This window comes from Scophthalmus maximus, chromosome 4, assembly GCF_022379125.1.
Source record: "Scophthalmus maximus strain ysfricsl-2021 chromosome 4, ASM2237912v1, whole genome shotgun sequence".
In the NCBI taxonomy this organism is placed as follows: Eukaryota; Metazoa; Chordata; class Actinopteri; order Pleuronectiformes; family Scophthalmidae; genus Scophthalmus; species Scophthalmus maximus.
This window is the reverse complement of record NC_061518.1, coordinates 27,796,773-27,812,631: the sequence shown is the minus strand read 5'-3', so window position 1 is coordinate 27,812,631 and position 15,859 is coordinate 27,796,773. Positions and strand designations below refer to the sequence as shown.

The window sequence follows — 15,859 nt, the reverse complement described above, 5'->3', positions numbered from 1 at the left end:
CAGTCTTGTTACTTTTGTGCATATTTCTAACATAACAGATAGATGTTGAGACTTTTATATCATGGGACCGCTTTTCCTATGGAGGATCTTGCAGGCAGTATTTTTACTTTCCTTTCACCAATCACAAAGTGTAAAAAAAAAATCAACAAAAAATCTAGCATTGACTACGGAAGTGTATTAGGGCCAACCCTAGAAAAACAATGAGAGTAGGAAGATTTTTTATTATCTTGCATTTTGTAAAATAAAGTTAAAATGTCGAGAATAAAGTTGAAATACTACAAGTATAAAGTCAAAATGTCGAGAATAAAGTTGATTACTACGAGAATTAAGTCAAAATGAATAAAGTTGAAAATTGTAACACTTTTCAGCAGCATCAAACAACCGGATGTTGATGTTTTGCTAGCCAGTTTGCTAAGCTAACGCTAGCTGCTAACCAAGTTGTAAAGTTGCGATATTATTATTGACAGGCTGAACCTGGAAGAAAACGATGCGGTGACAATGAGTGTTTGCACATGAACGTTAACGTGTGTCCTGACACAATAACATTCAATTGCAAACGGCCGTTAATACATTTTGAGAGGCGGGCAGTTACCGAAGCTAGCGTAGCTAACGTTAGTTAACGTGGATGTGTGACAGCTGAACTGGAACCACAACACGGTCGTTTAGGGCTATTTCAACTTTAACATTCGACATTTCGACTTAATTCTCGACATTTTGCCTTTATTCTCGAGATGTTAAATACATTTTTTTCCACTTATGTCTGGCACTAATACTCTTCCGTAATGGACAGTAAATGTAAGTTAGAAAATGTAATCATGCTGTGCAACATTCCTTATGTTCACCTTGAGCCCATTAATATCAGTTGTCATTGAAAACCCCCCCAGATCAACTATTACCAGTTTCTAAATCGAACAGTCAGATGCTGTCAGCATTGCAACATGTCTCCCTCACGATAATGCTGCTGTCCTCTCTGTGTTCTCATTTCCTTTTTATTCACCACTACATCACTGGTATAAATTATCTGTGTGAAAACCAATAATTGAGCTTTTTTTTTGTCTCCTTCTCCTTCCCGACACACTCCCTCTTTTATAGCGCCACTTCAACTTTCTGGATCGCCAACCCCAATAACAACCTCATCAACTGTGCCGCTGCAGGCTCAGAGGTGAGTTTCTCACTGCAGCTTTTCACTTTCCTCAAACCCCCCCCCCCCTCCTCCCCCTTTTTACTCTCCCCTCCCGATATCTCCCCAGGTGGAGGTCTGTCTCATTACTACGTTGCCAGGTCAGATTAATGGCTGTATACTCCTATTAACTTCAGAATCAAGTAGACAACAGACAGAAGCACTGCCGCACTTTCACCATGATAGAGTGCCAATTATCATCGTGCTCCTGGGATTTTGCAAAGGATACGCCGGGCGGAATAGAATCTCATTTATCCTCGCCGATGTAATAACTTTTCTCATTTGCATGCATGTACGTGCAAGGAACAACACACAAACAGACAGGCTTGACATGCAGGGTGGCAGAGCCGAGGCCATACGTGACGAACAAAAAACACCTCCACATTAATCTTTGATCCACATTTTCATTAATGGGAAATGCCTGAGTCCTAACCGCCTGCATGCAGACGTCGTGCACCCCGGGGCAAATTCCATATTTTCTTGATTTTTGGAGTAAAAAGAGGCAAATATAACCTCTGCAGCGAGCAGACAATAGAAATGGGAGTATCCTACTCAGACAGCTTCAGAGGTTCCCTCAGAAAATTTTCCACCCCCACAGTTTGTAAGGTGTTCTTTTCAATAAATGCCTTTTTTTTTCTCCTCCGAACAACCTGGTGTGAACAATTGTGGTCAAAGAGCTCCGGTTTTACTTTATCCGTCCACACCACTTGCAAAACCGGCTCTAGTTCGTCAACATCCTGTTTTGCCGAACTTCGGCTCGTTGATGTCTGTGATGAGGTTGCTGGTAAGGTTTCCTTCGGATGACTGGGTCAGATCAGTTCTGCAGTCTTTATATTTCCTCTCTGACGTTCAGTTTCATCTGAAAGTTTACTTGGTCTTCCAGCTCTTGTCTCGACTTCCACTGTTCGCCTTAAACTGCCGTTCCTAAATGACATTTCAGAGGACTCTCTCTCTCTGAACCCTGGAACTGTCATCAGCTGACAAGTCCTAACGAGTCCATCATGACCTTCTGAGTTAATTAAGATTTTATGACTTACAATAAGTGCTATGACCCTTGCACATCCCGCATTTTCAGTGCGTGTGTGTGTTTGTGTGTGTGTGATCCCTCAGGAAACAGGCTTCTGGTTCATCTTCCACCATGTGCCCACCGGCCCCTCAGAGGGACTGTACTCCCCCGGACGCACTGAACACACTCCCATGGGCCAGTTCATCAACAACAGAGCACATTCCAACTACAGGGTGAGTCTTGAGCAAGAAGAACGGGGATGAGCAACAATGCCACTGATTACTGTCTTTTTTAAATACAGGCCTTTGTTTCTAATTCAATTATATATATGGTTCCCCGTTAAAATGAACGCATTATGCTGTAAATAAAAACTTATTTTCAAGTTTTTTTGATTTTCAGTGAACAGAAACATTCATTCCTTAAAAGGGCTTTTTATTGTGAGACCTTTTGCAGTCCAACCATATGCAGCAACGATGACAAAGCGAAGAGGATACACACATACTCGATAGTCCTTGGATAATCCAGAACGACGGTGTTGAAAATATCACCAGCATATTGTTGAATTTATTTAGTTAAAGAGTATGAGTGTACATTATGCTCAACATTACATTCATTTGTAACAGAGCGACTTACAATAAGTGCATTCAACCATGAAAATATTACTCAAAAGTAGAGAAATTAATGAAGTACATTCATGATGCCAGCTTAACTGGCATGCACAGCATATGCAGGCAGAAAACACTACATGTCTTTCGCCGGGCCTGTATTTTGGAGGCCGGCCTTTTTTTTTCTGCATTTGATCCCCACTACGATTCCGCGTTTTATTTGAGGACGTACGACATAACTAACACCGTACACTGCCACACTGTTGCACTCAGCATCAGCGTTAACATGAAATACCTGCAGATGTGTGTGTCTCACTCTGTTCCTAGGTGACGGTAGTTTGGCCAAGAACTCATACTGGAACAATATAAGATAAACACGCAGCGTATGCCTGGACTGTAAAAGGGCATGCAATTGTTTTTAACACAGACATGAAGCTGGCGTCTTGGTCACAGGTCAGTTATGTCTCTCTACCTGGGCCTCTGAAATATTATTTAGACGCTGGTTCATTTAACATCTCAAAGAAAGAATGACAATGATCATGGAGGTCCCGAGGTTCCCGAAGTTACCAATGTTCATTATATCACAGTGACCTGAAATTTTTTTTCAATGTGTTACCAGAGCTGAAAACTAGCCGGCAATACAGCATAGTGATTCACTCACGACTCATTTCTTCAATTATTCAGCAGGCGTTTTCAATATTAAAAACACCACAGCACTACGTGCTAGGGGAATGGGAGATTTCGGTGTCACGCGTGTCCCGCTGCGTGACGAATGAGACAAAGAGCAGTAGGTGAGTCGCGAGAATAACAAAAAAATCGAGGACAGACGAGAGAAGCGGAGGAGAGCGAGCCAAAGCAGAGGGATTAGACGGAGGGCGCAGGAGAGAGTTTAGAGAGCGCCTGCGGCAGCAAGCGCAGCGCGGCTCAGGCAGAGATTTATGAGGCGCTGGTGGAGAGGAAGTGTTATTGTTATCTCCCTCCTTTTCTCTGCCCCCGACTGTGATCTCGTTTCTCTCCTGCCTCACTCTTATTCTTGCCTTCTTCACTTTGAATTTGGTTCATCCTAATGGGGGCATAACTCATGTCATGCTACCACCCCAGGATGCTTGTGAGAGAAAAGGTCATGTCTGGGATGCCGGTGGGGCGTTCACAGGCACAACACAGCGATGGTGTCAATGTTAGGAGGCAGGGCACTGGCTGAGCATGGCTTTCATCATTATTACTGTTTTCATTTCACTTTGATGGAGGGGGAATGATTCCATCCTGCGGTAATGTGTGAGACAAAATCTCATTGGGTGCATCTATCATTGATTTCGAATCAGCAATGTATCCCGGTTATCTTTAAGTTGGGTGCGTCACCCAAACCATGAAGTTCTTTCAAACACTGTTTCTATTATTGAAATATCTTGCGTAATTTGAAAGAGTTGCCAGTGCTACCAACAGAAATAAACCATATACAACTCTGTAGCTCTTTGCAGCAGCTGGTTATTTTAGTTCTCCTGGTTGCACTGGCTGCAGAACATAATGTATTTTCTGTCAAATAAATACAATACAACATTTAAAACAGATAGTGTCCAGTATCTGCTGACAGCAGAGAGGTGATGTTAAAACAAGAGTAGAAGGTCAAGCAAGTCACAGGTGAAGCAGCGACGGATACAGATGCTTTTTTCTCAGGATTCAGTTGCTGCCAAGCCGAAGCTCAAAGGAGAGAAAGTATACGCTGCTTTCAGACATGCGCCGAAGTCGGGACATTTCCTGAACGTCTTGGGAGGGGGTGAACGTGTCCGGAACTTTTCCTGCCAGCCCCCTAGTGAAATTTCCAGAGTGAGCCGATGTGAGAATGTAGCAGGATCTGCAAAAAGATCTGGAGGATTCACAGTGAGTGAGTTGGCATGCTGAGGACTGTAAAGAAACAACAAAAACAAACACTTTCTGTGGGTAAATTATGAAGTCAAGTCCTGCCTCCTGCATGCTCCACACAGAAAAGCCACAGGATGTTCCAGAAATGTTCCTGCTGCTATGAACGTGTCTGTGCGTGTTTCATATGTGAACGGCAAACTGTCCTGACACAATATTGCGGACATTTTCGAGTGTTCATTTCTAAAAAGCAACTGCTTTAGACAATATGTGGACAATATAATAATGTGTTTTTATTATTATTTTTTCTACATAGGAGAGGCATTTGAGGAAAACAGGACAGGGAAATTCGCAAAGTCATCACAAATCCCTTTCCTCTGGTGTGTGAACGCGTCTTCAGTAGTCTGGGTGATGCTTCCTTATGATGTCACATGACATCACAATGGAAAGGGAGAGAGGCTGAAAAGAGGAGTGAGGAAATGAGGAAACTGATGCGTTTCCTGAACATTAGAGCGTGTAAACCTTCTCAGGTAATAAACCCAAACGACAATTATGGACCTGAGTACGAGAACAATATGAATACTTTAACCAAGTTAAAACAATAGTCTGAATAAGACACTGCCATGTAAACCGCATTTCCTTTACCTTAACCTGAGTAAGGTCATGCTGGGGATAAGCAATAATCAAATTAAGACATTGGGAGCAGTCCGATCGTAGTCGCATTATGTAAACTTGTGAACATCTAAATCACATGAGATCAAAATTTTTTCGCAGCTTGTACAGCAGTCAGAATCAGAAATACTTTGATCCAGGGGGTGAAATCGCTATGTTACATTTAAAGGGGAATGTGAATGGAATATTCTAGTAGTAACTAATTTGATTTTCGTTATTTAGTTTCAGCTTCCTACGAATTCCCCTTTGAGATGACAGAAATGACCAAGTTATACTTTAGTGAAAGGTCTTGTATGACGAGGTTAAATGGCAGCTTTACTGGAGCTTCCACTGTCAGGGTTCAGAATATTGCAGGTAAATTAATTCAAGCTGATAATATAAATGCAAACTGGTTGTAGTTTCACAATGACACTCATTTCCAGCATGAGAGGAGGGAAAAAAAACACTAGAATAATGGTTTCAGTAAACGGTAATTTTTTACATAAAAATTCGAATGACTAGTAGTGCATCTTCAGTTGCAAGCCTGTGAAGAGAGTTTTCATATTCATTTAAAATAAGAGAGAAGGCTTTGCTAAAACAAAAGTTTGGGGGTGTTTGCTGTCATGGTTACTTAATAAATATGCAGTTAAAGTCATGGACAGGTCCTACATGAAATAAGAAACATAGAATATCGGTGTCACACAGGAAATGAACAGTGGTCTCTCGTTTTGTGGGCCGTACCTCCTCCTCTCGATGCAGACTTTACGTCACCTGATGTCTTCCATTGCTCCCTTCATAATGACTACGACTGCCAGAGGTCGCCTCACAATAAAATGTACTTAAAGGGATAGTTCAGTAATTTTGAAGTGGGGTTGTATGTGGTACTTATGCATAGTTAGTATATGTTACCATTTGGAGATGGTGATCAGCGATGTCACTTAACAGAGTTTGGAGGAGAAGTGGTTGTAATGAAAGTCAGCGTTCTACGGTTTCAGAGGCAACCACCAAAAACGTCTTTACGCCACATTTTTTAAATGCTTATCAAAAAAAAATACATATCCGTTCAATTGTATGCTAAGTAATGTAATTTTTCACTGCTTTAGATTGCCGCCAGACAGACGTTTATTTTTGCACTTTTTTTCAAGTGTACTTCGCAACGGTGCAGAGAAAAATGCATCATTTAGCGTACAATTGAACGTATACATTTTTTTAGGTAAGCATTTAAAAATGTGTGGAAAAAGACGTTTTTCGGTGGTCCTGTCTGCAACAGTGGGACTCGATACATCCACTTCTCCTCCAAACTCAGTAAAATGACATCGCTGATCACCATCTCCATAAGGTAACATATTAACTATGCGTAAGTACCTCATATAACCCCACTTCAAAAATCACTGAACTATCCCTTTAAGCATCCCAAGAGGCTGCTTGCCCAGACGACGTATGTGGTAAATGAAGCGTGTTTCGTAACGCCAACTTAATTCCAACATTGCCTCCTTCTTTTTTGTGTGTTTCGTGCCTCATCCTTTCACTTCTAGATACTTTTCTCTTACGTTACAGGCTGGGATGATCCTCGATAATGGAGTAAAGACCACCCAGGCTAATGACAAGGACAAGAGACCCTTTCTGTCTCTGATTGGAGCCAGGTCAGTCTCCTCTGCCCATAACGAACAACCTGTGTATGAGCTCAAGTCACATCCAACCACCATGTGTTCAGCGTGATGGAGTCTGTAATGGTCCTGTTTCCTGTTGATGTTTCGTAGCCGACAAATATGGAAGAACAAACGGGACTTTAAATCACTTTGAGTGTCCCTCAAGTGCAACCGAGATTACTCCTATTGAATACTCCTATTGAAATGGGAATACCAGCCTGCGTAACAGTGTGTGAACGAACCAGTGTGTCATCCTGACCTCACCCTCTCAGTGTGGATACACCCTGCACACTGCTCCCTCTCCGGCTCAGTGATGCTCGTCAAAGTGGAAACATCCCATATTTCTCATAAAGCATCCTCACGGGTTTCCTCACCTGAAAAAAGGAAACTTTTAATGGAAAGTGGTCCTTACTGGATACATATATATATATTTACACATTGATGCCGGGGCTGGAGTAGGGACCAGAGGAGGCCACGTTAAGTCTTCAAAACGTGGCCTAATGCTATAGTTTCTATGCTATTGTGCATAGAGATCTTATCGTAGTTTCATCACCCCAAATAGTACACTGAGCTGATACTGAGCAATACCTGCACTGTAAATGACAGAAAAACCCACAAAATACCAAAGAATTTTGTGTCTGCTTGCGATGAGGGGCCCGCAAAGTTCATGAGTGTTATTATCATACGTTTGAAATGAACAAATTAACTAGTTGGACACTAGTCAATTATTAGGGATTCACGGGAAACAATTCACAATTCAGCATAGAAACAAGATGGGCAAAATAAAAGAAGGTACACGCTAGGATTCCAACACTGAATCATATTTCCAGTATCACTTTTGGCCGCAGCCCAGTTTGTTCGATTGCTCGGCTACACTCCCTCCATTATATCTCTGCGTCGCATCAAGTGTTTTTTTCACCTTTGAATTAAAACAATGGGGTTATTAATTATCAAAGACTGGGATTTCCAATATTGTACAGCAGTGTAGACTTCTTTCTGGACATTCAAATAATTATCAGTTGCCCAGAATACAGTACATGAGTGAAAATCATCAAATGCTAACACTCTCTCTCTCTCTCTCTCTCCACTCTGTGTATGTCTGCGGTGCTTGCGGGTGCTGTTGGACTGTGTAGGTACGGCCCCCACCAGGACGCTGACCCCTTCAAACCAAGAGTCCCCGCTCTCATCCACCACTTCGTGGCCTACAAGAACCAGGACCACGGAGCCTGGCTGAGGGGAGGGGACGTCTGGCTGGACGACTGCCAGTGAGTACTGCTTGAACATGTGGAATCCAAAACAGCAAACACTTTGACCAAGTAAATAACTGAGTGCCAATGAGCACTTTATTAGGAAACCCTGTGCTCAGCTAATCCTGTGGCAGCAGTGCAGTGTTTAAAATCCTGCAGATACAGACCAGGAGATTCGCATTAAATTAAAAACGTGATCTCAATGACTGTGGCATGATGGTTGGTGTCAGTCGGGCTGATTTGAGTTTTTCTTGAACTACCTGATCACACAACAATCGCTAGAGTTTTTTACTCAGAACCAAGCTTCAAACGGTGAGTGGTGAGCAGCAGTTCTGTGTTGATGAGAGAGAATGATCAGACTGGTTGGAGCTGACAGAAAGGCTACACAGAAACACAGATAACCCACTCTTTACTGCGTTCGTGGGCAGAGAAGCTTCTCAGAATGAACACGTCCAGCCTTGAGCAGCAGAGACCACGTCAGGCTCCACTCCTGTCAGCCAAGAACAGAAACCTGAGGCCGCAGTGACACAGACTCACCAACACTGGACATTTGAAGACTGAAAGATGTAGCCTGCTCCGATGAATCTGGATTCCTGCCGAGGCTGCAGAATCTGTAGTCAACAGCATGAATTAATGGTCCGAAACTGCTGGTGGTGTGATGGTGTGACAAATGTTTTCTTTTCACACTTTGAACCCTTCAATGCCAACCAGTCATGGTTTGAAAGTCGCAACAATAGTGTATCTGAGGATTGTTGCTGATCATGCTCACCCCTTTATGGCCACAGTTACTTCCAGCAGGACAATGTCTGCTTCATGGACATGACAGAGAGTCCAGTGAACCTCAGTGACCTCCACAGTCTCCAGGTGTAGAACTTTTGGGATGTGGTGGAACAGGAGATTGCCAGCAAAGCGGGAACGTGAAAAGTTTTCCAACATCTTATTAAATCCCTGACATGAGGAAGTGAGGCTGTTACGGACCAGCGATATAGAAACCACCCAGCATTGCGGTGTCTTTCCCTAATAAAGTGCTCATTGACTTTATGTTGTTTGTCAGAGTGGAGTTTCTCAACTTTCATTTGATTGTAGTTGAAAATCTTTGAAGACTTTCAGTTTGCGCAGGTTTTTTTTTTTCCTGCACATTTGATGACAGAGATGAGAGGTAGAAATTCATCATTATCTAATAATAACTTTTTATCTCCTTCAGTGTGTGTTTTTGTGGGTGTTTGTGTTCTCCGGAGCCTCCGACTGTTACTATCGCAGCAATAATATTCTCCTTTTTTTTCTTGTTTTAGATTTGCCGATAATGGCATTGGCCTCACTCTGGCAAGGTAAGCCAGACTCCTTTTATTATTATTTTTTGCTCATTTATTGCATTTTTATATATAAATATATCACGAGCGGTGATGTCCCCCTGTTGAATGGAGTTGGAAAGTAGGAACATGACCCTAAACAGAAATAAATAAAATATTGAAACTGCGTTGATTATCATTATTATTATGAGCAAACAGAAAGGGCCTTAAAAAGGCGCAACACATACTCCAAAAACTTAGCAAAAAATTCAGACCCAGGGAAAAATTTTCGTATTTTATGGTGATCACAAATGGCAGAGGAAAAATGGCCTCGACAACGCCACCTACAGAAACGCCCCTACATGGCAATTATCGCACATGTACGGAATTTGGGAGGCGGCTGTATCATGTCCAGACCTTGAAAAAAGTACATTGCAGCCACTACCTCTGACCAACAGGAAGTCAGACAGTTTGGATTTGAGGTGCAAAATTGGCGTTTTTTTGGTCTGTGCATAAATTCCTAGAGTTTTCGCAGGAGCAACTTCTACTTTGTGTAGATGTTTGTCACATCTAAGCCTGTGGGATCAAAATGTATAAAAATCATAACTTTTCGCCAGAGAGCCTGGACGTTATGGCTTGACGAAATTTGACCCTTCGCGAAAACAGCCACTTCCTGTTTCGCCGTCAAACACAAAGTGCCTCGAAATCGCACATGCATTGGTGCGATCTGTCCCAAAACTCACAGGCATGATAACAGCCTCAACACATCCACATGTCAATATTGACCACACCTCATAGCGCCAGCTGCTGGCAACAGGAAGTAGCATGTTGTACTTTTAAGTCCTGTGCCTGGCAGGTTCACCAGATCCACCTCAAATATGGTCAGCTAGCTTATGACACATTGATGATGTCATGTTTAGAAACTTATGACCGTGTATTAAACGCTGTTCCCGTGGCGACGCTATAATCACCATTTAAATACAAATATATGTTTGAGGGACTCGGAATGCTTAGAATCTCATGGAGTGGCGAATTCTTATATTTGTTTTTATTTTTGGTCCCCATAAACGCTGACCACTTTACTGTCTTTATGGCACCTCGGCCTATCTCAACTCATTCACATTGTTCTTCTGTTGTTGGCATGTGTCAGTCTCATCTCCGTCCAAATCCGTTTGTTCTGCGAAAACAGAGAAACGGGCCGCCATGTTGTTGACATCATTGATATTTGGCACAGACAAGGCATACAGATTGTGTGATACACACATTTACTCAACACGGGAACACAGTTGTGGTTTTTACTCACTTGAAATAATGTCTTGATCATGTTGCCTCGATGATAAAAAAAGGAATAGCAATGTAACTATCACTACATTCTCCAGACTACTGGAGTACTACAACTGTCCCCCGTCTGTGTGTACAGTGGCGGGACGTTTCCGGACGATGACGGCTCTCGTCAGGAGGTGAAGAACTCGCTGTTTGTGGGCGAAAGTGACAATCGTGGGATGCGGCTCCCTGACAATCCGACCTGGGGCCCCGGCGGCTCGGACCTGACCGGCAGGACCCTGCCGCGTGGCGTGTAAGTGATGTTCATCACCTCTTGGATCCACCAAGGGATGTTGGTTTGGAAATCATTTGTCGGACGTTGTACTGTCAGCTAGTTAAACGTTTGGCTATGAAGAAAGAAGCAGGTTATTGCTGAAAGTGAAAGACGTCATTGTTTTCAAAGTGTTTCGATGTTTGCAGTAGTTCCTGATTGTGGAATGATTACGTTTCATGGACACCGTTCAGTTTCACCAATTACTTATTTCACTAAAGTCACATCGCACACGTGACCAAAACTGGAATGAGACTCGATACCAAGATTAAAGTGGACTGATCTCAGTATGGCCAGTGTATGTAACCTTGGTGTCAAGACAGCTTTGCTTTTCTTTAGCCAAATGCACCCAGGCTTTACCGTTTTACCACAGTTTTGACCTGCAAATCACTTTTCGAACTAGATTCTTTTTAAATATCAATAGCAATCCTCCAATAGGTTTAAAGGTCCAAGTAAGAAGTGGTGGACATAACTTGAAATAACGCCAGTTAGAAGGGACTCCAGTTGTGACACGTTTAACAAGAAGATGATAAATACACTGTCTCACCTTAAATACATCACTATGTGTTCGGCACACCGTGCTTCTATATTACTATTACATCGTATACTGATAGACAGTGGAGAAATGCTGGCATGAAAACACTGCAATCCTCATTCGCTGGCATGACTTCAAACTGAACACAGCTGCTGTTCTCTTCGCGGAGAGTGAGAACATTTGACGGACAGTGTTTCAAGACAGAGTGTTTGACACTCCAAAGATAGATGTTGGGTGGAGTAGCAGCTTAGTAGAGGCTGGTATGTGTGAGAGCAGACATGGCATTCTAGAAATCAGTCCTGTGGCCTGGCCCACTTGGCAGAGTATTATTAGAGATTCCTTTATTGTGTGTGTGTGTGTGTGTGGGGGGGGTGTCTCTAGCACCAACATTCTTTGATGGAACGAGATGAACCCGGGCGCAGCATTGCTAAAGCGCTATCTGGCTGTGCAGTTCTTAACATTTGAGTGAGGCCACTGGGTAGAAAAAGACTTTCATCACCGTCCGTGGCGTAGAGTCGTGTGCACGCTCCTCTTTCTCAACTCCCGAAACCCAAAGAGAGATGTGACTTGCTTTTTTTTCACTGCACCACCACTTTCCAGTGTCTGACCTTGCATGTTCACATTGTATGTCCGAAAACTGACACTAATTGTAGATCAACGATGGATCAACTGACTGTGGATCAAATTACACAAAATGATTGATTGATGCAACAGATTCTAATCACATCTCTTCTTTGGTGTTTGGGCCAACCATTCAATGCTTTTCTGTCAGTCGCACTTCTCTCATCGGCGATGTTTTCAGCATGCCTGGGACCCAGACGAATTCTGGGAGCTCATTTCATTTGCTCTGCCAGAGTATGTATTTGAGGATTAGTCTGACTACGCCAGGCTAGTTTTCAGGGCAGCAAGCAGCTGCTTTCAGTGGAAAAACCTATATATTATATATTTTTGGGGAATCGGTGAAGACTAAACCAGAGCTAAAATGAGAGTGAACTCTAAAGCTTCTTAATATATCAACAATATATTAATATATTAACAAGTTAGCAAACAGCGTATCTGTTTTTCCCTGCAGGGATTTTCCTATCCGGGGTATGCAGATCTATGACGGGCCCATCAACGTTCAGAACTGTACATTCAGGAAATACACAGCGCTTTCCGGACGGCACACCAGCGCCTTTGGCTTCAGGCTCAACAACTCGTGGCAGAGCTGCCCCAATAATAACGTCACGGACATCACCTTTGACCATGTACCTGTGAGTCAGCGCTTTTTGTGAAATACACAAAAAACGCATGGACGGATTAATCCAGAGACTTTGCTTTGATATTAAAAGAAAATGGGAAGAACTGTACTTTCTGTGTAAAAAAAAATCCTCATGCAAAACTGTTTTCCTTTCTTTTTTACAGTGCAAATTAATTAAAATTATTAAATAGCATTCCAAGACTTCATCACTAAGAAAGGATCCCTGTAAACTGTATGAGCTAAAAATCTGATAAATTTACAGAAGCACGAGGAAAACCTGCATATGTGTACAAAATACCCTCTGGGGGATTCAAATGTAAGCCTGTCCCCGTGTCCCTCTGCCGTAGATCACGTCCCGAGTGTTTTTTGGAGAACCAGGTCCCTGGTTTAATAAGATGCAGATGGACGGGGACAAGACAACGGTCTTCCACGATATTGATGGCTCCGTCAGCGAGTATCCCGGAGCCTTCCTGGTCAAGGAGGACAACTGGCTGCTCCGTCACCCTGACTGCATTGACGTGCCGGACTGGAAGGCGGCCATCTGCAGTGGTCACTATGCACAGGTGGGTAAAGCAGGCGTCAGACTCGCTCGCACAATCAAAGATCGGCCTTCGCAAACACAACCTCCTCTCTGTTACACCCCGTTCGGCATTACAGAAGTTGTTCGCATGCATTTTAAAATCCTATCAAAGTTCTCATGAATACGTTTGCAATGGTACTTTCTTCTGAGCGAAATGAGAAAATCCGTCATGCATATGTCGTCTGAATTGTTCACAAGTGGTGTTTAATTTAGCTTGAATTGCTATTGTAGATGGTTCATTCTCTTAATATTGAACTTTAAACTGAATAACTCTTGAGCACAAAAAGATTCATTAATTACGTTTTTTTTATGTGTAGTTTCTAATATTCAGTGTATTGGATGAGTTTTGGGAAACGTGCAAGTAGATTGACGCAGTACATTGTCTAGTTTAGCACAAAGCACAAACTCAATCCAAATATTTTAACACTGTATTATTATTATATAGAATATCAATTACTATAGTGTATTTATTTGCTGATTAAATTCAGCTCTCCTCTTTTGAAAATGACATAGTCTCAGATAAAATATCACGCTGTGGTTTCTAGAGCAGTCAGCTAACCAAATGATATAACCAGTAAGTCCCGATCCACTTACTTCATATGTACTTATAGGCAATTTGCCGTGTTTTTTGCTTAGCCTGTAGCAAGCCCCCTCACTCCACATTTGTGTGTTCAGATATATGTGCAGACACGGAACCCCGCCAACCTGAACATGCACATGGTGAGGGACGAGTATCCCGATCGGCCCTTGACTCTAGAGGGCGCTCTTGGAAAGAGGAAACACTACCAGCAGTTCCAGCCGGTGATCACGCTGGCCAAAGGCTACACCGTACACTGGGACCAGGCTGCGCCCGCCGAGGTCACCATCTGGCTCATCAACTTCAACAAGTCAGTTCAAGCACGAGCGCCGCCTGTCACAACTACACACTTATGAGAAGCAAACACCTTCAGTCAAGTAGCGTTTGACCAGGGGACGAACATTTCATTTATTAGGCAATGATTTCCAAGCCCGTGTAACACTTGTGTCTTTACACAAAAGGTATGACTAAATTGCACAAATGCCTTTAGACATTTACTAAAACTATATACCAGAAACACACACACACACGCACTTAATGTGCACAAGGCAACCAATATTTGAACTTCAAATATGCCTAATATCGGACAGAGCCAAATGGAACAGCTATTAAATATCATACTGCCACTGTCATCTCTCCGGTAATCGAATTCTCAGATTTCTGACTAAAGTACCAAAAAATTAGTTAGAAATGTTCCAAGAAATGTAATGCTTGGACTGAAATGGGGGAAATTGACTGTTTCCTTACTGCTTTGAAGCAGCTCCAGTTTAAATCACTACAGGGCACTTGCCTATAACCATTTCGATCTTTGCAGAACCAAATGACAGCTTGGAATACAGGTCTCTGTCCGTTTCCATAGTACGGTGGTGTATTTATGAGTGAGACTTTGATTACTTACCGCAAAGTTTTTTTCCCCCCAAGGTTTATGGTTCACATAGAAGTTGTCTAGAAAGTACAGAATATAAAAATTAGGTCTGGATGGGTGCTAAATATCTTCAGTCCACATACTCGAGGATGTTACTGGTAAGAACATCATGCTGAACTAAAGTGCCTCCAAAGTTGAATTTAATAACTTCGGGAAAAAGTGTGAAGATAATTTATGCACACAAAGCTCCATTTGTCCAGCTAACAAGTTATTTTGATAATGACTAGTGCGTACATGATAATACATTTGCAGGTACTGTAATTGTTATTAGGGCATGAGCTCCACTGACAAAGTCAGAGCGAGGACCTATTGTAATTGAGTGAATTACTATCATTATTATTCAAATGAATCGCTAATTTGAGGCACTTACTGTGCCCCGACCTTCCCAAAAATGTGCATACGCATCAGAAACGCTGAAAAATGTGATAAAATGGACATTTTAGTCGTCTCGTTATCATTGTCATTTTTATTGTATTGTTACTGAAATTATTACCATTGTGGATGCTGGTTTTGGTCTGGTGTCTGGTTAACGGGTGCGGTGTTCGCCGCCCACTGTCACACGCAGTGTCATGACGGTGTTTGTCATGCACCACTCCCGTCTGAATCTCTTTTGGGATCCTCTCTTTGGACTGAAGGGGAAAGTCCTAACGAACACACTGCACTTCTCAGATCGCGCAACAACTTTCCAAACCTGACTATACAGCAAGCTTTGGACATGAATGTTTTTGAGAGAAAAAAGTGTGTGCCATTAATCCCATTTGTGTGATTAATCACGTCTGCCTACAAAGACACGCAGGGGATGCTGCATACGTGGAGCGAGATCAGACGGGCATTGGGGATTATAGCCAGGAGAGACGCCGTGATGACAGACCTTTCATCCCACCTTTGAGGAAGATCAGCACTTTTGTGTTTAGATGTGGTCAG

The 15,859-nt window shown here is 42.6% G+C and overlaps 1 protein-coding gene across 2 annotated transcripts in view; it reads left to right on the top strand.

Moving 5' to 3' along the window:
• LOC118302466 (cell migration inducing hyaluronidase 1) overlaps positions 1–15,859 on the top strand; it is a 155,300-nt gene that overhangs the window by 127,323 nt on the left and 12,118 nt on the right. For both annotated transcript variants that reach the window (XM_035628618.2, XM_035628615.2), the window contains 9 exons: positions 1,093–1,162; positions 2,291–2,419; positions 6,857–6,942; positions 8,082–8,213; positions 9,488–9,523; positions 10,905–11,060; positions 12,686–12,866; positions 13,201–13,416; positions 14,109–14,320. In XM_035628618.2, coding sequence (XP_035484511.1) covers positions 1,093–1,162; positions 2,291–2,419; positions 6,857–6,942; positions 8,082–8,213; positions 9,488–9,523; positions 10,905–11,060; positions 12,686–12,866; positions 13,201–13,416; positions 14,109–14,320 — 1,218 coding nt within the window. The remainder of the gene's footprint in view (positions 1–1,092; positions 1,163–2,290; positions 2,420–6,856; positions 6,943–8,081; positions 8,214–9,487; positions 9,524–10,904; positions 11,061–12,685; positions 12,867–13,200; positions 13,417–14,108; positions 14,321–15,859) is intronic.